The sequence below is a fragment of the Mastacembelus armatus genome, chromosome 3, assembly GCF_900324485.2.
Source record: "Mastacembelus armatus chromosome 3, fMasArm1.2, whole genome shotgun sequence".
In the NCBI taxonomy this organism is placed as follows: domain Eukaryota; kingdom Metazoa; phylum Chordata; class Actinopteri; order Synbranchiformes; family Mastacembelidae; genus Mastacembelus; species Mastacembelus armatus.
In genome coordinates, this window is record NC_046635.1 from 17,212,118 (window position 1) to 17,239,749 (window position 27,632).

General features: G+C 41.2%; 1 protein-coding gene across 2 annotated transcripts in view; it reads left to right on the forward strand.

Moving 5' to 3' along the window:
• Positions 1 to 27,632, forward strand: part of kctd3 (potassium channel tetramerization domain containing 3) — a 45,438-nt gene that overhangs the window by 3,032 nt on the left and 14,774 nt on the right. For both annotated transcript variants that reach the window (XM_026293074.1, XM_026293075.1), the window contains exons 3-10: positions 10,755 to 10,800; positions 12,299 to 12,372; positions 12,651 to 12,709; positions 13,473 to 13,553; positions 13,716 to 13,874; positions 20,688 to 20,778; positions 22,819 to 23,009; positions 23,483 to 23,598. In XM_026293074.1, coding sequence (XP_026148859.1) covers positions 10,755 to 10,800; positions 12,299 to 12,372; positions 12,651 to 12,709; positions 13,473 to 13,553; positions 13,716 to 13,874; positions 20,688 to 20,778; positions 22,819 to 23,009; positions 23,483 to 23,598 — 817 coding nt within the window. The remainder of the gene's footprint in view (positions 1 to 10,754; positions 10,801 to 12,298; positions 12,373 to 12,650; positions 12,710 to 13,472; positions 13,554 to 13,715; positions 13,875 to 20,687; positions 20,779 to 22,818; positions 23,010 to 23,482; positions 23,599 to 27,632) is intronic.

Genomic DNA, 27,632 nt, shown 5'->3' on the forward strand with positions numbered 1-27,632 from the left:
AAAATACGATGACCCAGCCACTCAAGAACTTCTGGATGTAACATCATTCTTAGATCCTCGCTTCAAAACGAATTACATCGGTCAAGACAACATCCCAACCATCAAAGAAAGAATGATGGAAGAAGATGGAAGAAGCTGTAAGAAAGGTAAGAAAATAGCACTTATGAGGAAATGTGTTGAGCATTCATTTATTTACTGAAAATGTTAAAACTTAAGTAACTTGCTTGCCCTGTTTTTGAATGCTACAGGAGAAAAGATCACGTGTGTCAGAGTCACAGGATTTAGCAGCGGCCCCGTCTGTGAAAGCAAAGACGCTTGGCAGCTATTTCAAGATTTCCTCTGTGTCTCCAGAAGAACCTCCTAGTTTTCATCAAGTGGTGGAAGCACAGCTAAGCACCTACTTAACTGCATCAACGACTGATGGAGAAGAGAATCCCCTGACCTGGTGGAAACAGCACCAGGTTAACTTTGCCAGGTTGAGCAGGTTGGCTTGCCGATACCTGTGTGTTCCTGCCACAAGCACACCGTTGGAAAGACTTTTTAGTGCAGCAGGCAATATAGTCACTTGTCAACGGTCATGCCTCAAACCAGAGAGAGTGGATATGCTGCTCTTTTTGTCAAAAATCTTTGCACTTTCAATGGCAAAAACATTTACTTTTGTTGTTTCAGCCTTAATGTAAGTTATCGTCAGTGTTTTACTGATGTAAAATTGTTTACAGTGTGTTTGGATTCTTAAAAGTTTAAGATTTTATATATAATTGTTAATTTTATTCAAGATACTGTAGTTATTTTCTTAATTTTTCATGACAACTGACAACTTTATTTAAAAAAATGGCAACAATGTTTAAGAGGTTTTAAATAAACAGTAGCACAGTGTAGCATACTTTGTGATTATGCTTGGTCTTTCTTTGGTGCTGTTAAAACCACCACATCCAACCTGTAGCTCTTTTATGAAATAGTAGTAAATCGCATTTTAAATCGCAATTTTGATCAGAAAAATCGCAATTAGATTTTTTTTCTCCAAATCGTGCAGCCCTAATTTATGGGTTATCTAGTGAAGGCACCAGATTACAGTGTCCGCGGATCCTTAAAAAGTCTTAAAAAGTCTTAAATTCCATATTATAAAACTAAGGCCTTAATTAGCATTAAAATGTCTTAAATTCGCGTTTCAAAGGTCTTAAAATGAAATCTAACCGACCCCATAAGGAAGATTTTATCTTGAAATCAATTTGAAATCCTTTCGCGTATTTGTTACGCAGAACGAAATAGGTGGAACCTACTAAAATACGCGTTTGAACGGAGTTCATTTAACACATGCTTTCTGGCAGCTGTGTGAAAGTTTCAGCTCTGTCTTTTGCCATGGGTAAATGTAAATTTAATGACAATTGGTTACAAAACCCTAATTTTGGTTAAGTCCAGTTAGTGGCAACGTGTTCGAGGTCCGGTGCAGGCTGTGCAAAAAAAATGTAAAACTCGGAACAATGGGTATGAAAGCTTTGGAGCCCCACATGCGGTGTGAATAAGACAAAGCGGCTGCGGAAACCTGTCGGAAAACACCTGGCATTTTATTTTTGTTTTACTCAATAAATCAAACGGTGTGTAAACAGTTTATATCAATAAACAGTGTGTTATGTTAATTGGTTGTATTGTGGGATGTTTATTTTATTTCTACAAAATTGGTCTTAAATTTTATTCTGCGTGGTATTAAAAAGGTCTTAAAAAGTCTTAAATCTAGCTCTTAGAAACCTGCAGATACCCTGAGATTAGATATGTGTAAAATCATTTGAAGTTTTGCAACTAAATGCAGTGTTGTGTTGAGTATGTATGTCATATACATATATACACATATATATATATACACACACACACACACACACACACACATATACAGTGGGTACGGAAAGTATTCAGACCCCTTCAAATTTTTCACTCTTTGTGTCATTGCAGCCATTTGCCAAAATCAAAAAAGTTCATTTTATTTCTCATTAATGTACACTCAGCACCCCATCTTGACAGAAAAAACCAGAAATGTAGAAATTTTTGCAAATTTATTAAAAAAGAAAAACTGAAATATCACATGGTCATAAGTATTCAGACCCTTTGCAGTGACACTCATATTTAACTCACATGCTGTCCATTTCTTCTGATCCTCCTTGAGATGGTTCTGCTCCTTCATTGGAGTCCAGCTGTGTTTAATTAAACTGATTGGACTTGATTAGGAAAGGCACACACCTGTCTATATAAGACCTTACAGCTCACAGTGCATGTCAGAGCAAATGAGAATCATGAGGTCAAAGGAACTGCCCAAGGAGCTCAGAGACAGAATTGTGGCAAGGCATAGATCTGGCCAAGGTTACAAAAGAATTTCTGCAGCACTCAAGGTTCCTAAGAGCACAGTGGCCTCCATAATCCTCAAATGGAAAAAGTTTGGGACGACCAGAACTCTTCCTAGACCTGGCCGTCCAGCCAAACTGAGCAATCGCGGGAGAAGAGCCTTGGTGAGAGAGGTAAAGAAGAACTCAAAGATCACTGTGGCTGAGCTCCAGAGATGCAGTAGGGAGATGGGAGAAAGTTCCACAAAGTCAACTATCACTGCAGCCCTCCACCAGTCGGGGCTTTATGGCAGAGTTTGCCAAAAAACACATGAAGGACTCCCAGACTATGAGAAATAAGATTCTCTGGTCTGATGAGACCACGATTGAACTTTTTGCCGGTAATTGTAAGCGGTATGTGTGGAGAAAACCAGGCACTGCTCATCACCTGCCCAATACAATCCCTACAGTGAAACATGGTGGTGGGAGCATCATGTTGTGGGGGTGTTTTTCAGCTGCAGGGACAGGACGACTGGTTGCAATTGAAGGAAAGATGAATGCGGCCAAGTACAGAGATATCCTGGAAGAAAACCTCTTCCAGAGTGCTCAGGACCTCAGACTGAGCCGAAGGTTCACCTTTCAACAGGACAATGACCCTAAGCACACAGCTAAAATAACAAAGGAGTGGCTTCAGAACAACTCTGTGACCGTTCTTGACTGGCCCAGCCAGAGCCCTGACCTAAACCAAATTGAGCATCTATGGAGAGACCTGAAAATGGCTGTCCACCAACGTTCACCATCCAACCTGACAGAACTGGAGAGGATCTGCAAGGAAGAATGACAGAGGATCCCCAAATCCAGGTGTGAAAAACTTGTTGCATCATTCCCAAGAAGACTCATGGCTGTACTAGCTCAAAAGGGTGCTTCTACTCAATACTGAGCACAGGGTCTGAATACTTATGACCATGTGATATTTCAGTTTTTCTTTTTTAATAAATTTGCAAAAATTTCTACATTTCTGTTTGTTTCTGTCAAGATGGGGTGCTGAGTGTACATTAATGAGAAATAAAATGAACTTTTTTGATTTTGGCAAATGGCTGCAATGACACAAAGAGTGAAAAATTTAAAGGGGTCTGAATATTTTCCGTACCCACTGTATATGTGTGTGTGTGTGTGTGTGTGTGTGTGTGTGTATATATATATATACACACTGGAACTTTATAAGCACACGTGAACAAATGTGTGTTATAACACACATTTCAGAGTATGGGTTCTTAAACCTTTAATAGAGGGCTGAAAAGGAGTAAATTTAACTGTTAAACTTCTCCGACCAAGTCCAAGTAAGAAGTAAGTAGGAGTCCCACATGAAACAAATGAAAGACAGTAGGCATGCTATGGCGCAGTCACAATACAAAATATGTATAAGCAGGAATGTTTTGATTTGTACTACCATATGAGATCCTTTAGTATTTCACTCACAGCTGGTGAATATGGACCAGTCGATTCACTGTGTCACTGCATTGAACATATCAGTTTGTGGATGCAAAACAACTCTCTCCAAATAAACAGTGACAAAACTGAAATAATCATCTTTGGGCCACAGAAACAAAGAGTCAGCAGTCACCTCAAGCCTCTTTCTCTAAAATTTAAAAATCAAAATCATGGACTCATCCATGAATTTTAACAGCCACATTAAATCGAAAACATCTTCAGCATTTTATCATCTCAAAAACATTGCCAGAATCAAAGGGATCATGTCTAATCCAGACTTGGAGAGACTCATCCATGCATTTATCTCTAGCAGGTTAGATTACTCTTTTCTTTAGAGTGGCATATAACATATGACAACTGACAGTGTTTTATCCAAAGTGATTTATCTGCACTCAGTCGCCTTTAATTTTATTTCAAGTTCATCTTCCACTATTTGCTGTTTCTTATTTTGATTTTTGCCTATGTACTTTTAACTTGTTTTTTATTTCTGTAAAGTACTTTGAATTACTCTGTGTATGAATTGTGCTATATAAATAAACTTGCCTTGCCTGCCTTGCCTTGCCTTTACTTAACCCTCAGGGGTCGACAAACGCGACAGTGTGTTTTGTGGCATCTTCTCCTGAACGCCGAAACAAACTTAAATTACTCCGTCAATTTTGATCGTACAAATAAAAGCAATATATCATTTGACTCTGTAAAGGGTCTAGTTTTAGTTGTATACCCTCATAATAACAACAAAACGCTGTGCTTTTGTTAAATAAAGAAAGCAGACAGGGTGCGCTCTCTGTCTTCTCTTTCTCTGTCATCTCTCTCCACAGACATGTAAATAAAACAACCAGAATCTCAGCGAATACTTGCCTCATAAAAATAAGAAATATATGGCTAGAAAGCTTGAAATGAAAAAGTCGAAAACAAATCATCACTTTTTATTTAATCCATATGAACGTAAGGAGCGGTACGTTTTCTCGTCTCACCTCATTACAGCTAATCTGATCCCACCTCGCACTGAGCGCACTGTTCATATGGAAATAATCTGAGGTGAACCAGGTAATTATGTGCACGCCTCCGAAAAATGACATAAAACGTCAAACTTCATCATAGAATTTACTCACTTTTTCTGTGCGTTTGGATGATGGCACGCTACGCGGGTGAAGAAGCGCTTCGTACAGTGGTGTGAAAAAGTGTTTGCCCCTTCCTGATTTCTTATTTTTTTGCATGTTTGGCCTGGCCAGGTTACACTGTCATTAACCTTACCTTATAATATTCTAACTAGGTCACCAGACGGCTTAACCTGCTTCCAAACCCACCTAAATGTATGACTGAACACCTGGACCTAGAATCAGTATGTTTGAACGTCTTCTGCTTTAAGAACATATTCAGTGTTTATCAGGCTGACTATGGCCTTTTGCGTTTAAGAGGATTAAATCAGTAAGTTCAGAAAATGATAAATGAGATTTGAAAATATTTGTATTTTAGATATATCTACTAAGTTTGCATGAATATGATGAGCTGTCTCACAAACTGTGTACAATTAATATAATGAGATATTCTAACTGCATATGCTCATTATTATTCTGCCATTGATTTAAATAAGCTGAAAATTTAAATGCAGTTTTCATACTGCAAGGACCAGTATTAACAACAAAAAGCGAAAATTAAAACTACATACACATTCTGTAAAAATTCTGTTCATAAGTCATCAATTTTTGTAGTTTCAACCATATACAGTGAACGCAGTGCAGGAACCAAGGTACTACATAAAAAATATAAAACTGCTACAGCAACAGCTAAAGTGCAGACTGTAAATCAGTGCAACACAAATGCACAATTAAGCACAGTGCAGTGCCAACCAGTACAAATTTGTAAGGTGTGAAACTAGGTAGTGCAATATGTCTGACATATGTGATTAAATGTAAACCTGACATGCTGCTTGGCAGCCCTAATACAGATCAGTAACGTGGAGTATTTCTGTGTGATTACCAGCCAAAAGAATGGACAAGATGTTGGGCATCCTGTTGTGTAGGACTGGACTGCTATGGTTAATTAGACTCAATGGACAGCTTCAAGCTATTCTAGAATGTGAAAACGCTGACATGGCTCAGGCATTTGACAAAATCTGTAATTCTGAATCTGTGTGATTTTTGCAAGACATTACAGGTATCTAGCATACAGAATTTTTGTATATTGGTGCTGGAGATTCCTTTGACGGAGGATTCGAGTGGTCATTTCTAGGTGTGGTTCAGCGCATGCGATCCATTTTTCCAATGCACAAGGGAGCTACACTGTATAATAAACCACCGGTTTATTAAATTGAGACACTATGGCAGCAATCACATCCTCTTTGTCTGGCCGATCGTAGATTGCACGGAGGAGTGGTGGGACAGGTATCCACAGGACCGCCTCCACACATGTGGCCAGGTTCATCAAAACTTTATCAAATATGGTTTCCATTAACTTGTCCACATAGTCCACACCATAACATATCACATAATTGAAAGCCTGGTTATGTTTTTGCATTACCAAAGAATGTGTTAGGAAAAGTTGTATATGTTTACAATGACAAATACTATTTTTGTGTGTCAAAATGTTTGTTTTATGTCATTGTTATAATGCAGAAGTTTTATTTAAATTATTTAAATCTTTAAAAGATATTTTTTCAGTATTTATTTTTTATGAAGTGGTTGAAGCCTGGTTTAGTCTTTTATTTGAATATGAGAATGTTGATGTGCAAAACCTGAGAAGTATTCAACCTTATTTATTTTATCAATAATTGCTTGTTATACTTACAGTATATTTGCTTGATTTTCACTGGTTTGGCTTCCTTGCTTTGGAAAATGTGATCTTGAGCAAAGGCTCTCCAGCAGCTGATGTAATTTGGGGTCAGTCTGCATTCGCATTATAATACAGTGCAGCCAGGCATAGTCTGTGTGCAGTAATACAGAGAAGACAAAATTGTAATAACATAATGTATAGATATTCAATATTTTGAGTTAATAGAGTTGCACTTACCTTCACAGCATTCCCAGATATGGGAAGACAACATTCTCAGGTGCAAAATGAATGATGACAATGCTTCTACTATTCATGTGTGATGGTGTGGGCTAATTTTCTCCACATCTTTCAACATGATTTTGTAAGTGAGTATTTTCTTCAACTTGTAGAAGGCGAGAGTAGCTAACAATACAAAAATTTAGTATTGAAAATTAGATGCAGTGATTGAAATACATAAAAGAAAAGGTCATTACAATGTGAAACAAGTATTATTGATTTATATAATATATTGTTGATACATGCCAGCTGCTATCCATTTGCTCTTGTCCTGGTTTTGCTGTACTGGATGAAGACACTTTGGAAAATGTAGGTCCTCATGTGTGTAAATGTCCTGGACAGCATTCAGAATAGAGGTCCAATTCGCCTACTCTCTTTGGCCCTGTAGTAGATGATGCCACAGTCCAATAGATGTGATTCTTCATGGCCCTTGTGTAGTTTGTTACAGTCCTCCATCTTTGAAATTACAAAATCCAAAAACATGTATGTTAGGTTGATTGGTGATTCTAAATTGTCCACAGAGGTGAGTGTGAGCATGTGTGGTTGTTTATCTATATGTGGCCCTGTGATGGAATGGTTGATGTGTCCAGGATGTACCTTTGCCTTTCACCCAAAGAGAGCTGAGATAGGCTCCAGCAGATCCCTGTGACCTTAAGTTGTAATAAGGGGTATAAATAATGGATAGATGGAATTAATAGCAAGTCATATGAGTTATGTCCTATTACACCTATAAAATTATGAAACATTCACACCAAAAAAAAAAAAAACTCAACTCCAAATTCACCACTTTGTTGGTCTTCAGGTCCATTACAGTGTAGCTCCCATATTTTGTAGAGTGCCTGATGAACATAAAGTATGTTACAATGTATTGTAATTTTTAGTAATTACAGCTATACAAGAAGTCAACTGGTCTGTAACATAATATCAGTTTTAGTGTTGGACTTGCAAAATCCAGCACGACAGCTACTGACTCAAAGTTTGTGAGAAATATTGTCATTGACTATGGAATGTGCTACAAAGGAATTGATAAATGATCAAATATTTTGTGGTTTTTTTTGTACCCTACCGGTGTGCACCTTGGAAAACAATAGAGACAATGTGGTTGACTGGTTAATTCACACATTCAAGCAAAATTATTGCTTTAGTATTTACAATCACAGCGACTTTCAGAATGCATCTCAATTAGGAACATCTCCAGGCTTTTTGGTACTGTAAGCTGAAGCCCAATTATACATTTTGTCTTGCAAGTCACATATCCACACCAAAGTTGTCTTTCCACTTTACAATGACAGAGTCAGGTCAATAGCAAGTGCATGTTGTCCTTTTGATTACAATTTACAAGGATAGTCTGTAGTCCTTATTATCTGAAACAGTCAGTCAATGTTTATGTGCATCCGTAGGAACAGACGGTAATAATGTGTGTTAGGGATGTGACTAGGACATGTTATGTAAACAGTAGGGGTATTAGAATGGAAAACAGAGAGTACATATGAATGTTGTTGAGATTAATATCTAATTCTTACAGCCAGGCCCACATGTGTACTCTGTGAATTGTGTGTAGCACATGTAGCGCTGCATCATTGGAATTAATGTAAACATTGACATTATAAGTACTTATAGCCACATAGTCCTCATAATCAAAATTTATAGGATTATACATAGAACATTCATTCCAAACATGTGTTATTACCATTGAGAGTCACCACCGATGATCACTTTAGCTTGTTGACTGAGCTGCTGGCGCATATCATCTTGTTATAACAGCAGGCTTGATGAAATTTCTGGAATGACAACGAAAGGTGTCATACTGGAACATATAAAGGTGCATAGCTTTGAAAATCTAGAGAAAAAAAGTTTCGAATCAACTGTGGTGTTTTCACAACAGTATCTAGAAATGATGTACATGCATTAATGACAACATGCATTTATAATAATGACAGTGAAATAGCTATATGCTTACCTTTTCAAGTTCAAAATAAGATGCTCCACTGAGATATATGGCAGCAAAGAGGTGGATGTTGCATACTGGAGTACTTCCTCACTTCACATGCTCGTTTGCACACAGGACAGGTTTCAAATAGCTCTACTGAGCAAGACTCGTAGACAATGTATTTTGTTGAGAGGAGTAGTTTGTAGATCACCAAAAAAAAGAACATGTCAGAGCCAATACAACATTGTTGCTTAATCTGTGACAACAGCGAACACTATGCAATCAACTAAGACCTCCATAATAATAAAAAGTATGTGGACTTTCTATATGTCCTTAGTTTAAAACCCAATATGTACCGCATAAGAACATAACAGTGCTTCATTTGTTACTTGCATCTTAATAAATACTTGAAATGCCAACTACATGGATAAATTTGAGTAATCATGATGTGTTGTAGCCTAAGACAAAGCTCCAGGCAAAGTCACTTGCATGGTCTCTTTATGGGTGTGGATGATAGAATGGGTTGTGAATATGCACTAGCAGTAGCCACAACAGAGTTTCTGGATGACACAGTAGCCTGTATTCCTGTAAGAAACACAAGAACACAATCTGTATGGCAGCACGATCAAGTGTTTAAAACCTTATACATCTGATTAGTCAACAAATCTTTACTCTGGATGTGGGGCTGGATTGTCCTCAAAGACAGTTGTGTAGCAGCTGTCCTCACTGCTAGAACTGTTTGGCATGCCACCTCCCTTGTTGACCGTGTTTCTGATGTGCTTGTTGGATTGCACATAGACTGTCGGTGTGGATCCCAGTATCAATCTCAGCTGTGAAGTGAATCCAGCGTAGAGCAGGATCCTGTTGTCAAAGCAGTCGGAGGTAAAGTGGTTTCCACAAATAAACAAAGCTCTGCGGGAGGGCTGCGCAATACGGAAAAAAATCTTATCGCAATATTTTTTTTCATACTAGTCGATAAATACATATCACAATATAAATCAAAGCACTATTTCAGTCCAAATTAAAGGTTACTTTTTTGAACCTACAGTAAAAACATTAAAGCTTTTATGTTTTACAGAAGAACAGTGTCACACTTGTTTTAAGGGGCCACCAACTCTTGCTTAGGTCTGGGACTGTAAATGTGCTCTAGAGGATGGCACTACTTTCGGTGGTAAGAAAGGTTAGTGGTATTAGCTGTTTGTAGTGGAACATTCGTATATCCTTGTCAAATATATGTCTCTGTTTTGTAGTGCATGCTACTCTCTTCTCCGACTAAATATCTGAAATACTTCCACACTACTAAAGTCCTCAGACCATTGCTCTCAACAAGTCTTTTGAGCCCTGGGCTGTGTCAGTTTGGGTGTTTTCATCGTTAACGCTGGCACTTGAGTTGTCGTCAACATTTTCTGTTCTGTTCATCTTTAGTCAGGCCCCCACTCCTGACATACTGGCTGACACAGCAACAGCAGCCCAAACATTAGCATGTGAGCTGCTGCTGGCTGCTCCTCCACACTCCGTGTTGAAATATGAGACTGAGCAACGAGGCACAAATTTAGCACGTGCTTATGTTTACCACCCAGTTGCGATATAACTTTGCTCTACCAATTCAAACAGTGCACTGAGCTCAAGGATTTTCAGCAGCTGACCAAGTAGTGCTAAATACCTGTCAGACAGTCTACTAGTGCACCTGTCTGCCTGCTTGTCTGCCTGTCTCTGCCCCAGCTCTCTGCAGTGTGCAGTCAGTGAACATTCAATTTTCAAACAAAACTACTGTTTTGGATGGAACTGTGATGGGTAAAGGATGGTGAGTTGACAGTTAAGCATGTTTAGCATGTTAAGTGATTTGTTACTGTAGAAATAATGTGTGTTTATTGTAGGTACTGCTATTACTTCTAGTAAGTGGAATAGAGAAGTGCTTCTGGTGCCCGTGTTAATTGCAGCACTCTTTCTATGTGTGTGTGTGTGTTTTCCAGTTTGTTGAGTGGAAGGATATCCACTCTTCGGGATGAAACTGGAGCTGTGAGTATAACCTTTGTTGTTTCTCATTTATTCCACAAGGACAGCAGCTACAGGTCACAACTGACTTTACTGTGAGCCTCCAGCAGAGAAGACATCATGATGATTGCTGTGTTGTGATACAACTCAGTGAATAATGTGCATGACCCTACAATTTATGTATGTGTGCAAAGAGCAAATAAGACCATTTAAGACGGTATTACATGCACACGGTATTATACACATTGCAGATAAGGTTCTTATCAGTTACTCATTTAGTCATTTTAAAATTTTAACACTTTGTGTACTCCTTTTGAGAAAGCTTATAGGTAGTTGGGGCTGTATTATACTTATATTTTTATAGCATTGTAGCACCAAATAATTGTCCTATGTAGATAATACATTTAAAATTGAATATAAATTAAATTAAATATATGAACACCACAAGCTAGATGCACACAATTAATAATCAGTGTTAGGCAAGCTGCTTCCAAAATGTAATACATTACATATTACTAGATACTCTCATTTGAAAGTGATTAGTTATACTCCAAAATTAATTGTAATGCATTACACTACTTTTGCATTACTTTTGAGTTACTTTCACCAAACTATCCCCAGAAGTATCAATAGGCATTCAAAAATGTTAAAATGTAGTTTATTAATTTATTATACATCCAGTGGGGGCCGTGCTATTTCTCCATGTAGAGAGTTCCCTCAGGATCACACATAGATTGTACTTAAGTATTACGTTCTTGTCCTTTGCTCTAGCCTGGCCAACCAGACTCACACCTTTCTTAGCAAAAGAATGTGGGTCTGGAACCCCTGCTGTAGGGAGGCTTTTCCTCTGGCCCCAAATGAGTCAGGCCAATCAAAGCTGTTTATCTGCAATGGAGTGGGCTTTACGCTCCAGTAGTCCAACCAGATTTAAAGAAGCATTGCACATACGCACTTGTTCGTAACATTGGTCAACGTCAGTCCCAAGTCTGCAGATCTCTCTGTAAATGGCGTTTGCTGTTTACTCCATTTGAGTATATACACAGAACTGGTGATAACACTGTGTGTTCTCACATTCTTCCAACAAAAACAACAACAGTCGTTCACTAGCATCTCTACTCTACAACACGTGTCATATTGCTCGTTTCTCTGATTGGTTTATCCTGCGTCCCTTGGCCCGCCCCCTGGAACTTGATCTCAGCTGAAGAGATTCCAGACTAATTCTTTGCATAGAATAGAAAAAGAGTTAGTCGTGCTGGCCAGCCTACCTTTTCTCTGATGAGCTTACAAATGTATCTCAACGATGCTATTCCAGCAACAGGATATTGACAGACAAGAAGTTACAAAAAACTAACACCGCTAAATTTGAGGTTAAAATGCATTGTTGTAAGTGCATTACTGAGATTGTAATGGGTATATCACAGAAATTGTATTTGTAATGTGTTATATTAGTGCATTACAGCAAAAAGTTGAAGGTTTTTTATTTTTGCTGTTTGCATTTTAATGTTTGCTACTTCACTTCCAGATATTTATTGACAGAGACCCTACAGCTTTTGCACCAATATTGAATTTCCTCAGAACCAAAGAATTGGACCTACGGTAAGGAGTCATGGCAACATCCATCCAATCATCCATCCATTATTTATACCTGCTTATTCCTATTTAGGGTACGGGGATCTGCTGGAGCCTATCCCAGCTCTCTTCGGGTGAAAGGCAGGGGTACACCCTAGACAGGTCACCAGTCCATCGCAGGGCCACATATAGAAAGTCATGACAACATTCAGAAAATATTTCCTAATGTTTATTTCTCAAAGGCATTATGTTGAGTTCTAACCAGGTTCTTAAAGAATACATATATTGCTTTGTTCTCTCTGTAGGGGTGTGAACATCAGCATACTGCGACATGAAGCAGAGTTTTATGGAATAACTCCTTTAGGTATGTTACTGCACAGAGTTTCAGAAGAAGATGGAAGGAGCAGCCTTGGTCTTAGCACAAATATTGATGCTTGAGGAAACCTCAAAGGATAATAATAAGTAATAAGAAGTTTGTTTTGCCTACCGTACTAATTGTCGGCAGTTACCATGTCATCACCAAGTACTGCATACCTGCTGAGTAAATGGGTTCTTAGGGAACAGTTATAGTACAAGTAGACTACTGTTGTCCTATAATATCAGTCATATGCTTTGACTTCAAATACAGTTTGACCAAGGTCATAACTTTAATACTCTTCGTTTTATGTACTCTACTGTTTCAGTGTTTGTAGCTTCCCCGCGTTCTTTGTGTATTTGAACCAAAAAGTTACTTTTGTGATCACCTCCATAAAAAAACAGTGTTACTTAAACTATCACATAAAGTAATACATATAATTCATAATTATATACTGGATTGGGCTAGTTTGGGAACATAATCCAGTCAGTCATGAGGAATTTCTCAATGACTTTATCACAATGAATAAAGAAAAGATCAAATGAAGAAATAATAATATGAAGTTAAAGTTTCATTGAGCGAAAGGATAATTTTTATATGGATTGATTATAAAATTGAGATTCACTAAATGTAATTATTAATTATATTTTTCTAGGTGTTTTTTTCACGTTATAAACAAGTAGTCGCTTCATTTAAAAATATGTCTGTAGTGTTACTCTGGTCATTATGGACTCATTGCAGTTTTTATCTATGTGTTTGTGTCTGTATGCAGTGCGGCGCCTGCTACTGTGTGAGGAACTGGACCGCTCATCATGTGGTAGTGTTCTCTTCCATGGTTATCTGCCGCCCCCAGGTAAGGACTTGAAACTGAGTGATAGCAAAAGTGAACTGAAGATAAATAAACATTTTATTGATGTTTCACAAAATGGTTCCAGGAGAGAAGCAACTTTCTTATTAGTCACAAAATAGAATATCAATTTCTGTTCATAAATGTCAATAAATCTTTCCTTGACAGCCATTCCGGCTCATAAGCCAAGCCCTGCCTCAACAGCCCCTGGTTCCTCCACAGATGAGCGGCCAGGTCCAAGTGGAGCAGAGGGCTTCACACATGTTGTTCCCCCACTTCGTTCTTCATTCCCTGGCTCCCCTGGAACAGATGACAACCACAAACTCGGTGAGTAACCTGTGGTATCTGAATTTAAATATTAAATAACAGAGATAACTTATTAGATGATACACTCTGTATTAGAATGAGCAGCTAATGCAGTAGGGACTCTTATTTGACAATGCCTTGTCAGTAGGACTATGGACCTACACCCGGCTGCACTGTCTACCTTCTTTCTGACAGTTTGACTATCTCTCTGCTGTATGTACTCTAGCATGCATACTGAATATGTCTGGATTAGTTTATGTATCTACATATTCTGGGTCATTTCATGTGTATCTGTATGTGTTTGAGAAAGTATAATAATAATAATAATAATAATAATAATACATTTTATTTCATGGCGCCTTTCAAAGTCTCAAGGTCACCTTACAGAGAGAAAAGGAAGCATACAGCATGAAATACATAGAGTGCATTAAAACAACAGTAACAAGAATGCATAAACAGAGGGAGAGAATGTAAAGGCAAAAGTGTGGAGTATCTAGGAAGTGGGCGAAGTACAGTAAAAGTAAATTGAAATACAGAAACCCAGATGACAGAACAACAAATATGAAACAGTATGAGACAATATGAAATAGGCAGAGGGTGGTAGAACATCACGGGCTGCTTTGAGAAGTTAAGAGAGTTAGGTGGAAAACGCTATACGGAACAGATATGTTTTGAGTGATGATTTAAAAGTTGATAAGTCCGGAGACGGCCGGATGCGATGAGGGAGAATGTTCCAAAGGCGGGGCGCAGTGTGGCTGAAGGATCTAGCGCCCATGGTGGCCAGGCGCGCTGTAGGGGTGCAGAGGAGAGTGGAACTGGAGGAGCGGAGAGTACGAGGCGGAGAATAGATATGAAGTAGTTCAGTGATGTATGGTGGGGCAATAGAGTGGAGGGATTTGTAGGTGAGAAGGAGGATTTTATAGTTTATACGGAAGGACACAGGGAGCCAGTGAAGTTGTTTAAGGACAGGGGTGATATGATGTGAGGATGGAGTTCTGGTGATGATTCGGGCAGCAGAGTTCTGGACAAGTTGAAGTTGAAGTGATTTGAGAGGTAGACCAGTGAGGAGTGAGTTACAGTAATCCAAACGAGAGGTGACAAAGGCGTTAATGAGTATGGCCGTGCTATCGGTGGTGAGTGAGGAACGGATGCGGTTTATGTTACGGAGATGGGAGTAGGCCGACCGGGTAGTGGTATTGATATGCTGAGTGAAGGAGAGAGTACCATCTAGGATGACACCCAGGCTTTTAACTTGGGGGGAGGGGAGGACAGTATTGTTGTCAATTTGAATAGAGAAGGTGCTGGTTTTAGAAAGGGTGGATCTGGTGCCCACAAGGAGAATTTCAGTTTTGTCAGGGTTGAGTTTCAAAAAGTTATGGGTGAACCAGGATTTGATATTATGTAAGCAGGTAAGGGGGGGGGGGGGGTAGAAGATGGAGCAGCAGAGAGGTAGAGCTGGGTGTCGTCTGCATAACAGTGGAAATTGATGTTATGTTGCCTAAAGATGTTTCCGAGAGGAAGGAGATAAATAATAAAGAGGAGGGGCCCCAGGACAGAGCCCTGAGGCATGCCACAACTGACAGTAGAGGGCTGGGAGTGGAAGTTCTGGAGATGGATGGACTGGGTGCGGTCAGAGAGGTAGGAGGTGAACCATGAGAGGACCGAGCTGGCTATGCCGATGGAAGCAAGGCGATGGAGGAGAATATTTTGTGAGATGGTGTCAAAAGCTGCAGTTAGGTCAAGGAGGATGAGGATGGAGACAAGGCCAGATTTTGGAGAGGAACGGGAGATTGGAGATAGGGTGGAAGTTGTTAAGGTCGGCAGGATCGAGACCAGGTTTTTTTAGAATTGGTGAGATGATGGCCGTCTTGAGTGATGGGGGTACGATGCCAGAACTGAGGGAAGTGTGAATAATATGGGTAAGATGAGGAAGGAGAGAGGGGAGACAGAGCTTGACGAGGTTGGTTGGTAGGGGGTCAAGTTTGCAGGTTGAGGGTTTGGATTTGAGGATCAGGGAAGAGATAACCGTGGTGGGTGGAATGATAAAACTCGAAAGCAGGGAGGATACTTATAGACAGGGAAGGGTACAGTGGAGGCAGTTCGCAGTGTCACAGATGGGGGGAAATTGCTGGTGTATATTTTCGATTTTTGATGAGAAGAAATCCAGGAGGTTATTGCACAAGGTGGTGGAGAGTGAGGGGAAGAGAGGAGTATTGGGAGGGCCCAATAAATTTTTGACAGTGGAGAAGAGGGAACGCGTGGAGCCAGAGGCGGATACAATAAGAGAGGCATAGAAGTCAGATTTTGTTTGAGTAATGGTTTGCTTGTACTTCAGTATGTGGTTTAGGTAGAAGTCCTTGTGGGTGGATGAACCGGTTTTTTTGAAGAGACGTTCAAGGCGACGGGCTTGGGTTTTGAGGAGGCGGAGTTCGGGTGTGTACCATGGAGCAGAGTGCGTAAAGGAGACAGATCTAGTTTTGAGTGGGGCGAAGGTGTTGAGTAGATTACGTAGCTCACGGTTGAAATTGGATAACATGTTGGAGAGGGACGGTGTGTAATTAGTACATGAAAGGTTGTTGAGAGCAGCAGTGAAGGAGGGGAGGTCGATGTTCTTTAAGTTACGGAAGGTGATGGTGCAGGAGAGGTGGGTTTTGAAGAGAGGTAGTTTGGAGTTAAAGCAGACTAGTTTGTGGTCGGAGAAGAAGGTGTCGAGGGTAGAACATGACTGAGCTGTGACGCCAGAGCAGCAGACTAAGTCGAGGGTGTGGCCTAGAGAATGTGTTGGGGAGGTGATGTATTGTTGGAGCCCAAAGCTGTCCAGACAGGAAATGAAGTCTTTTGTTGCGGTGTTGTTGGGATTGTCGAAGTGGATGTTAAAATCATCAAGAAGAATTATGTTGGCTGACAGAGAGATGAGGTCAGCTAAGAGGTCAGACAGTTCGTCCAGGAAGGTCGGGTTAGGTTTAGGTGGGCTGTAGATAGTGGCCAAGAAGGTTGGTGTGTGACCATGAATACGTGCTATGAGAGCTTCAAAGGACTGGAAGGTGATAGTGGGGTGGATAGATATTTTGTATTTAATGGGTGAGATATGTGAAACCAGGAGGAATAGATTGATTAAGTTCAGTGAAGTCGTTGGGCTGCTGCCAGGTTTCAGTTAAGCACAGGATGTCGAGATTGTGTTTAAGAATAATGTCAAAGATGAGGGATGCTTTTTGAGAGAGGGAGCGAACGTTAAGAAGCCCAAAATGAGTGTTATGGAAAGGTGTAGAGTCCATGTATCTGGGGATGTTAGCTAGTACAGAGTGGTTGATCTGGCGTATACCTGATTTTCTAGGCTGAGGTCGGGAGGATGACCAGATGGAGGGGATTGGTAGTATGGAGTCAGATAGTCAGGCATGTGGGACAGAATGGACAGATTGTCCAGTGTTAGCGTGTGGGGTACAGTGAACTGCATGTTGAATGTTGGTGGAAAGTATATGGGAGCCCAGGCGGTTAGGATGCAGACTATCTCCTGCAAAGAAGGCAGGTCGGTTCCAGAAGAGGTTGAAGTTGTCGATGAATTGGAGATTGTAGGACAGGGAGACAGACTTGAGCCAGGTGTTGAGACTGAGGATTCTACTGAAGCGGCCAGAGCCTCTTCCAAACGTGGGGATGGGACCAGACATGAAAATAGTCTTACCACAGTTGCTTAGGAGGTGGAGGAGAGAGAGAAAATCCTTTTTAGTCAGTTCAGACGGGTGGAGTGACGTGTCACATGTTCCAATATGAACAATCACTCTAATGATGGAAGACGGAAGTGTTGGCAGTAATCCAGGAAGCATGGCCAAGATGTCTGAGGCCGTAGCTCCAGGGAGACAGTGAGTAGTGGCGTTGAAAAAGCGTACATTCCTTATAATTGAGTTTCCGATGATTAACGTGGTTGGGGGGAAAAGGGTGCGTGGAGAAGACGCCAGTAGTTAGCCGTTTGAGTCGTGATGTCGTGCTGGCTGGCGGGGAGGCGGGGCGGTGACATCGGATGCTGAGGTGGAAGATGGAGGCGGCAGTTCGGTTGGTCCGTAGCTAGGGAGCACATGAGTGTGCCTGAGCACGGCCTCGCGAAGGATCCTACGGCGCACTTATGTAGTAGCTGAGCGGGATGGAGACTGTTTTCCACCGGGGCAACAGGCTCCGCGAGGAGCACTTGGACTATGGCGGGGGCGGCGGGTGTCGTCAGAGGGGAGCGAGAGCAGGTGACGGCGCTGAACGACATCGGCGGGTGACGGGGGTTGTTGGGATACCGGAGCAGAACGATCCGGTACGTAATTAGCGGATGAGACAGTATGTAGGTCCGTAGTGGCAGAGGACAGAGGTGCAAATCGATTGGAGAGGTCTAGGGAGGGACGCGGAGACCCGTGGTGATATCTTTTCCGCCCACGAACCACAACCTCGGTCCTGGAGGACCGAAGACATGGTGTAGAAGAGGAGGAGGGTCGAGGACAGGTTGACTGGTCCCATGGGGCAGTGTCCTGGAGAGTGAAGTTAAGTGTGGAGATCTTCCTCGACTGCTCGAGGGCAATGTCCCTGAAGCTAGTGAGTATGGAGTCTTTCTGTTGGAGATTGTGAGAGAGGCGGCGTATTTCCTGCTTTAATTTGGTGATTTCATTGTTTGCTAGACGGAGTAGTAGATTGGCATTGTCCGAGTTGGTATTGTCAGGTAGTGTTGGCGTTGTTGTTGTTGTTCTTGGTGTTGGTGGCGTTGTAGGAGCCTGACTGGTTATGTCGATCGCCATCTTGTCGGTCGCCATCTTCATTATATATATATATATATACACACACACAACTGGGACAGAAATATAGAGTTAAAAAAATGTGCCACATCGGGTCCATTTCCATTATTCTTCATCTCTCACATACATATATTCTCTCTCATGCACGCACATATTCTCTCTCACACACATATGTAGGCTCTTATGTGAAAGAGCAAATATACAGTGGGTACGGAAAGTATTCAAACCCCTTTAAATTTTTCACTCTTTGTGTCATTGTAGCCATTTGCCAAAATCATAAAAGTTCATTTTATTTCTCATTAATGTACACTCAGCACCCCATCTTGACAGAAAAAAACAGAAATGTAGAAATTTTTGCAAATTTATTAAAAAAGAAAAACTGAAATATCACATGGTCATAAGTATTCAGACCCTTTGCAGTGACACTCATATTTAACTCACATGCTGTCCATTTCTTCTGATCCTTCTTGAGATGATTCTGCTCCTTCATTGGAGTCCAGCTGTGTTTAATTAAACTGATTGGACTTGATTAGGAAAGGCACACACCTGTCTATACAAGACCTTACAGCTCACAGTGCATGTCAGAGCAAATGAGAATCATGAGGTCGAAGGAACTGCCCAAGGAGTTCAGAGACAGAATTGTGGCAAGGCACAGATCTGGCCAAGGTTACAAAAGAATTTCTGCAGCATTCAAGGTTCCTAAGAGCACAGTGGCCTCCATAATCCTCAAATGGAAAAGGTTTGAGACGACCAGAACTCTTCCTAGACCTGGCTGTCCAGCCAAGCTGAGCAATCGTGGGAGAAGAGCCTTGGTAAGAGAGGTAAAGAAGAACCCAAAGATCACTGTGGCTGAGCTCCAGAGATGCAGTAGGGAGATGGGAGAAAGTTCCACAAAGTCAACTATCACTGCAGCCCTCCACCAGTTGGGGCTTTATGGTAGAGAGGCCCGATGGAAGCCTGTCCTCAGTGCAAGACACATGAAAGCTTGCATAGAGTTTGCCAAAAGACACATGAAGGACTCCCAGACTATGAGAAATAAGATTCTCTGGTCTGATGAGACCAAGATTGAACTTTTTGGCCTTAATTCTAAGCGGCATGTGTGGAGAAAACCACACGTGTGTGGGTTCTCATCACCTGCCCAATACAATCCCTACAGTGAAACATGGTGGTGGGAGCATCATGTTGTGGGGGTGTTTTTCAGCGGCAGGGACAGGACAACTGGTTGCAATTGAAGGAAAGATGAATGCAGCCAAGTACAGAGATATCTTGGAAGAAAACCTCTTCCAGAGTGCTCAGGACCTCAGACTGGGCCGAAGGTTCACCTTTCAACAGGACAATGACCCTAAGCACACAGCTAGAATAACAAAGGAGTGGCTTCGGAACAACTCTGTGACCGTTCTTGACTGGCCCAGCCAGAGCCCTGACCTAAACCAAATTGAGCATCTATGGAGAGACCTGAAAATGGCTGTCCACCAACGTTCACCATCCAACCTGACAGAAGTGGAGAGGATCTGCAAGGAAGAATGGCAGAGGATCCCCAAATCCAGGTGTGAAAAACTTGTTGCATCATTCCCAAGAAGACTCATGGCTGTACTAGCTCAAAAGGGTGCTTCTACTCAATACTGAGCACAGGGTCTGAATACTTATGACCATGTGATATTTCAGTTTTTCTTTTTTAATAAATTTGCAAAAATTTCTACATTTCTGTTTGTTTCTGTCAAGATGGGGTGCTGAGTGTACATTAATGAGAAATAAAATGAACTTTTTTGATTTTGGCAAATGGCTGCAATGACACAAAGAGTGAAAAATTTGAAGGGGTCTGAATACTTTCCGTACCCACTGTATGTATGTGAGAGTGAGAATATATGTGTGTGAGAGAGAATACGTGTGTGTGAGAGGGCCAGAATTAATTGTCTTGTACGGCCTCTCATAATATTTCTTGTTCTAGGCATTTTATTCAGCTTTTTTATACATCTCAAGCAATAAATAATAACAAAAAACAATAAATAGTTAGATGACAACCTAAGTTACTAAAAAGTATGTTCATTTGTATTGTGTGTTTGTGAAGGTCCTGTAGTTGATCCAAGGAAGGTGCTAATTATAGCAGGACACCACAACTGGATTGTAGCAGCTTATGCACACTTCGTCATCTGCTACAGGTGATTCATCCACAGCATGGTTTGTTAAACACATTTTTAATCCAATCTATATAAGTGGGGTGGGGGGCATTGAAGTATTTATGATGGGAACAAGTACTCATTACCTATTGTAGCTCAATTTCTCACTGAATACTGTTGTATCTGTATCAGTGTATGTGATGATTCTGCACATGTTCAGTCAAATTTGGTCAGCTTTGTATATTTATTAAAACAGGCAAGTTGTGAAGATGGAATATTGGTTGGCAAAACCAATATCGGGTAAACTATGAAGGCAGATTTGCTTGTGAAGGCTTGTACGATGGACACAGACTTTTAGGGGTAGAATGAAAGCTTGAGGTCCTTCCATTGAGCTTCTCATATACAGTGTGGCAAAAAAGTATTTAGTCAGCCACCAATTGTGCAGGTTTTCCCACTTAAAAAGATGAAAGAGGCCTGTAATTTTCATCATAGGTATACCTCAACTATGAGAGACAAAATGAGAAAAAAAATCCAGAAAATCACATTGTCTGATTTTTAACGAATTAATTTGCAAATTATGGTGGAAAATAAGTATTTGGTCAATAACAAAAGTTCATCTCAATACTTTGTTATATACCCTTTGTTGGCAATGACAGAGATCAAACGTTTTTTGTAAGTCTTCACAAGGTTTTCACACACTGTTGCTGGTATTTTGGCCCATTCCTCCATGCAGATCTCCTCTAGAGCAGTGATGTTTTGGGGCTGTCGCTGGGCAACACGGACTTTCAACACCCTCCAAAGATTTTCTATGGGGTTGAGATCTGGAGACTGGCTAGGCCACTCCAGGACCTTGAAATGCTTCTTATGAAGCCACTCCTTCGTTACTCGGGCGGTGTGTTTGGGATCATTGTCATGCTAAAAGACCCAGCCACGTTTCATCTTCAATGCCCTTGCTGATGGAAGGAGGTTTTCACTCAAAATCTGACGATACCTCGCCCCAGTCATTCTTTCCTTTACATGGATCAGTCGTCCTGGTCCCTTTGCAGAAAAACAGCCCCAAAGCATGATGTTTCCACCCCCATGCTTCACAGTAGGTATGGTCTTCTTTGGATGCAACTCAGCATTCTTTCTCCTCCAAACACGACGAGTAGAGTTTTTACCAAAAAGTTCTATTTTGGTTTCATCTGACCATATGACATTCTCCCAGTCCTCTTCTGGATCATCCAAATGCTCTCTAGCAAACTTCAGATGGGCCTGGACATGTACTGGCTTAAGCAGGGGGACACGTCTGGCACTGCAGGATTTGAGTCCCTGGCAGCCTAGTGTGTTACTGATGGTAGCCTTTGTTACTTTGGTCCCAGCTCTCTGCAGGTCATTCACTAGGTCCCCCTGTGTCTGGGATTTTTGCTCACCGTTCTTGTGATCATTTTGACCCCACGGGGTGAGATCTTGCGTGGAGCCCCAGATCGAGGGAGATTATCAGTGGTCTTGTATGTCTTCCATTTTCTAATAATTGCTCCCACAGTTGATTTCTTCACACCAAGCTGCTTACCTATTGCAGATTCAGTCTTCCCAGCCTGGTGCAGGTCTATAAGTTTGTTTCTGGTGTCCTTTGACACCTCTCTGGTTTTGACCATAGTGGAGTTTGGAGTGTGACTGTTTGAGATTGTGGACAGGTGTCTTTTATACTGATAACGAGTTCAAACAGGTGCCATTAATACAGGTAACGAGTGGAGGACAGAGGAGCCTCTTACAGAAGAAGTTACAGGTCTGTGAGAGCCAGAAATCTTGCTTGTTTGTAGGTGACCAAATACTTATTTTCCACCATAATTTGCAAATAAATTCTTTAAAAATCAGACAATGTGATTTTCTGGATTTTTTTTCTCATTTTGTCTCTCATAGTTGAGGTATACCTATGATGAAAATTACAGGCCTCTCTCATCTTTTTAATTGGGAGAACTTGCACAATTGGTGGCTGACTAAATACTTTTTTGCCCCACTGTAAGTTAGGAAACATCGCAGTATGGCTAATTCTTTTAGTAGGAATAAAAGCAGAGATAAATGTTGGTGATCTCACTACAGGATAAAGGAATCTTCTGGATGGCAGCAGGTGTTTTCTTCCCCCTACCTTGATTGGACCATTGAACGCATCGCACTTAACGCCAAGGTGGTGGGTGGACTGCACGGAGACAAGGACAAGATGGTGGCTGCTGCCTCTGAAAGCAGTATAATCCTTTGGAGCATCCAAGATGGAGGCAGCGGTAGTGAGATAGGTAGGTTTAAATTATAGAAAGATTTGTGGCCCACACAGGCAAACTGCAGCCAAGGAATATTAGCACTTTATAGAGTCATTAACCTTTTAAAAGGATTGTATGTGTTTTAGCTGATTGTGAAAACTAGATTGTTTAACCCTGTTAAACAAGAGTAACAAAAATGTAAGTAAATAAACTGTTTGTAGCGATTGAATGGTTTTGGAAATGACTGAATACCTTAAGGATAAATATAGGGATTGTTATAGGTTTGTTAATGATATGCTTGATTCAAGTGACAGTAAAATGGCAAGGATTAGCCTTCTGTATACTCAAATTTTGGATTTTTTAGCAAATGCCCACCACCACAATGATATAATATCTGTATGACATCCTGCGATCTCTGTGACTCAACCTTCAGTTCGTACCCACCTTTCCTTGGCTCCTTAACGTTCTAAAGTGCTAATTCCTGTCACTCTGTCTCCCCACTACCCCAGGCGTGTTCAATCTGGGCGTACCTGTTGATGATCTCTTTTTCATTGGGAACCAGCTGGTGGCTACAAGCCACACAGGGAAGGTGGGAGTGTGGAATGCCGTCACACAGCACTGGCAGGTAGGTGGGCATCTGTGCATGTGTGTGTCTGTGTGTGTTCAGTGGAGCCAAAGAGAGGCAGGAGGGTGCATGTTTGTGATTATTCTAGTTTGTGTTTGTGTTAACCATTGCATAAAGATACAAAAAGAGGAGCTTAGATGAGATGTGATAAACTTTATTCATCCTCAAAGGGAAACTCAGGTAGTCTTGTAGATAATTAGTTAGTCAGTAGTGAGAGTAGTCAGTTGTCATCTGCCATTTGCCAAGGTGTTGTCGAGCCTGATGATAGTTGGGATGAAGGATCTCCTTCAGTCCTGCAGCTCAGTTAGGCGAGTTGTCCACTGCAGCTGCTTCTCTGGTCCATCCGAATGTTGAGACCAGGATGGTCTCTACCGTTTTCTGTGTGCATCTCTCCACCACAGCCTCCAGTGATTCCAGCCTTATTCCAGGCACTGAACCAGCTTTTTGCACCAGTTTGTCCAGATGTCTGGCATCTTTGTCCTTTATGCTGCCTCCTCAGCAGACTGCAGTATAAAACAGCGTACTTGTTACCATAGTTTGGTAAAGCGTGTAGCATCTTCCTGCAGATCTATTGCGTGTGTTTGATTCTTTTGGTTAAGAATAAACATATTAATTGGCTTTTTGCGTGCATCTCCCTTTGTTGTGTCATGGCTGTGTGGCTCAGTTTGTGACAGATGGGGGCTCGTCCAGCCGATAGTTGTTTGTTATTCATGGCTGTTGATATTTGGTTGAGAGATGTATTGGACAGTTAATTTAATTTGAGTCAGGTAGGATGATTTCTTACAGTGTTTGTATGGTCTTCTTGTGCAGTAAATTCTGCTTTTGTGGAAGTCTCCCTTGGACACGTTGGTTTGTTATTTTAGTTTGTTTTTTTGGTGTGGTTGTCTCAGGGACACATCCAGAGCTGTCAGGTGAGTAACCATCTTGCTTGCGGCTTAACCGAGCTTTTTGGATTATGTGTTTAAATACCCCACCGCTAATCTGCATGAAGACTAGGGTTGAGTGAAGTTACCTTAATCTTGGATGGGCAGTTTAGTTAGGGGGGAGGCTTTCGCAGGAGTTAAGGGAACGCTGTTAATGTTTTCAACTGCACGGATTGACTTAGTGAGCACTGGCTGTACCTTGTTTGTTCCTCTGTATTTGTAGTCCTCGTTTTTAATGGCAGATATAGAAGAATTTGTTGCTGCTCCGTCTGAGGAGTTTTTGGATCACTGCACTAAGGATCAGCTTCTCAAGATTGCGGAGGAGTTAAAGGTTGATCTCAGTAGTTTGGGTGATAAGCGTCTTAAAGATAATATAAAAGCGATTATTAAGCTGCAGCTGAGTGAAAAAGGACTTCTGAGGGCGAAATGGGAGACACAGTTGCCTTCAGTTGGTCCCAGTAATTTGACGTTCGAACAACAAAAAAGAATTGCTTTTGTTGCAGTTATCTTTTGAAATAGTGAAGCAGAAGTTTGGTATGGAAAAACAGAGATTAGAAGTGGATAAACAAGTGGCAATTGAACGGCTATGAACTGAGACAGAACAGGCTCAGATAACGTTATAAGTAACTAGATTGGAATTGGTTAAGGATGGTAAGCTTTCTGGGGACAGTTGTCCAGAGGGGATGCGTTTGGTTTTTCCATCAGGTTCTCCTGGTGTTGTGACTAATTTATGGCTTTTTCCTAAGTTCAATGAATGAGAGCATATGAGCTGGTTCCAGAAGCATATCGTCAGCATTTTAGAATGTGGGAGAAGAAGGCTAACCATATGGAATTTGCGAGGGAGTTAACTAATCACTTTAATCGCTGGTAAATGGCTTCTGATGTTAAGGATTTTGAGAGCTTGACAAATTTGGTGATTCTGGAGCAATTCAAAAATACTTTGTCTAGTCGAGTTTCCACTTTTCTTACAGAACGTAAGGTTACAACTGTTGATGAGGCGGCTGCATTGGCTGATTAGTATTTTGTGATTCATTAGAATTGGCCTGGGGAAACATTTAGGAACCCTGTTAAATTTGACACAATTAGTTACCAATTCCTTGGGCTGTGTTCTCAGGTAGAGGAGCATACCCCAAAAGGAGATATGTGGTGATACTGCAAGGAAGTTGGTCACTTGAAATTAACTGTCCATTGTTGAAAGCTAAGAAACATGAGGGGGGTGGGTGTGTGTAGCCTGTTGCCTTGGCTACAAATGTTAGTGACACTGCAAATGTGGATGGGTCATTTATTCCTTTTTGAATCTAGTCGGGACTGACACTAGTGTCCCAGTTAAGATATTCAGCGATACTGCTGCTGTTGAGTCCTATGTTCTAGAGTCTGTGTTGCCGTTTTCAGAGAAATCTGACACGGGATAAAATTCTCATGAGGGGAATCTGATTAAATATTTTACCTGTTCCTGTTCATAGAGTGAACTTAACTTGTGAGTTGATGCAGGGGGAAGTATCTGTGGGTGTGAGACCAGCATTACCACTACAAGGTGTTGATATGATTTTGGGCAACAATCTGGCTGGTATTTGGGTGTGGGCGGATTTATCTGCAACTCTGTTAGTTACTTCCTCTGTTTCTAGTTCTGAGCATCCCGATGTAAGTGCTCTGCAGTTTACTGAAGTTTTTCTGATGTGTGTGGTGACGCGAGTGACAAGTCAGACTGTTAAGGAGACTTGTGGAAAGGTTGGGAGTGTTTTGTCATGCTTGCCTGAAATTCCTCTTCTATTCTATCTCTCACACTGAGTTACAGAATGAGCAGAAGGTAGACCCTTCTTTGGAGAAATTGGCTGCATCTGTATTATCAGTGGATGTTATAAAGAATGTTGTTAGTGGCTATTTTTTCCAGGATGGTATTTAATGAGGAAGTGGGTGCCGCATGGTGAAGATTTTGTGGGGGTGCCCATTTTCCAAGTTGTGATTCCATCCAGATTCTGTGACTGTGTTAAAACTGGCTCTGGACATTTAGGAGTCAGGAAAATGTATGAAAGAATCTTGCGACATTTTTTTTGGCTGCGGCTTAAGAAGGATGTTTCTGCACATATTAGAAAATGTGCTACGTGTCAGCTAACTGGTAAGCCTAATCAAACTATTAAACCGGCTCCCTTACAGCCAATTCCAGCTATAAGTCAGCCATTGGAATATTTGATTATTGACTATGTTGGGCCGTTGCCTCATTCAAGATCAGGTTTTCCAGTACATACTAACGATTATGTGTCAAAGCACAAGATATCCAGCAGCTTATCCATTACGTACCATCACGGCTAGATCAGTTGCAAAAGTTCTAACCCAGTTTATTTCTGTGTTTGGGATTCCAAGGTTTATTCAAACTGATCAAGGTTCTAACTTCACATCTCACCTGTTAGCCCAGGTGTTAAAGTTATTGGAGATCTGTCATAACTACTCTTCTGCTTATCATGCACAGAGCCAAGGGGCTTTAGAGTGTTTCCATCAAACTCGGAAGTCTCTTTTACGTGCTTATTGTACATAGCTTGATGTTGACTGGGAGGAGGGGTTACCGTGGTTGCTCTTGGCGGCACAGGAGGTGGTGCAGGAAAGCACTACGTTTAGCCCAAATGATCTAATGTTTGGCCACACAGTCCGAGGCCCATTGTCTGTGTTTAAGGATGGGTGGAAGGAGTCGGACCCACCTGTCAATCTTATTGACTATATGAATGGCTTTAAGCATCGGTTGTATGCAGCAGGGGAATTAGCTCGGCAAGGCTTAGCTACATCACAGACAAAAATGAAAAATCAATATGACTGCAAAGCTGAACCACGTGAATTTAGCATGGGCGACCAAGTTTTGGCTCTTTGCCCGATGGTGAGTTCTCCTTTTCAGGCAAAGTTTTCTGGTCCATATACAGTTGTAAAACGTGTTTTGGATCATTTTGATTCCTGGTTTTAGGAAGTCTGTAAAAATATTCCACGTGAATTTATTGAAACCGTTTTATGCTCAGTCTTGTGGGGTGCGGAGTGCTGCCCAGTCTGAATCAGCACTATCACGACTTGCCTTGGTAATGGACACAGTGGGTGTGGCTTCAGTTGAGAGTGCAGATAATGTTATTC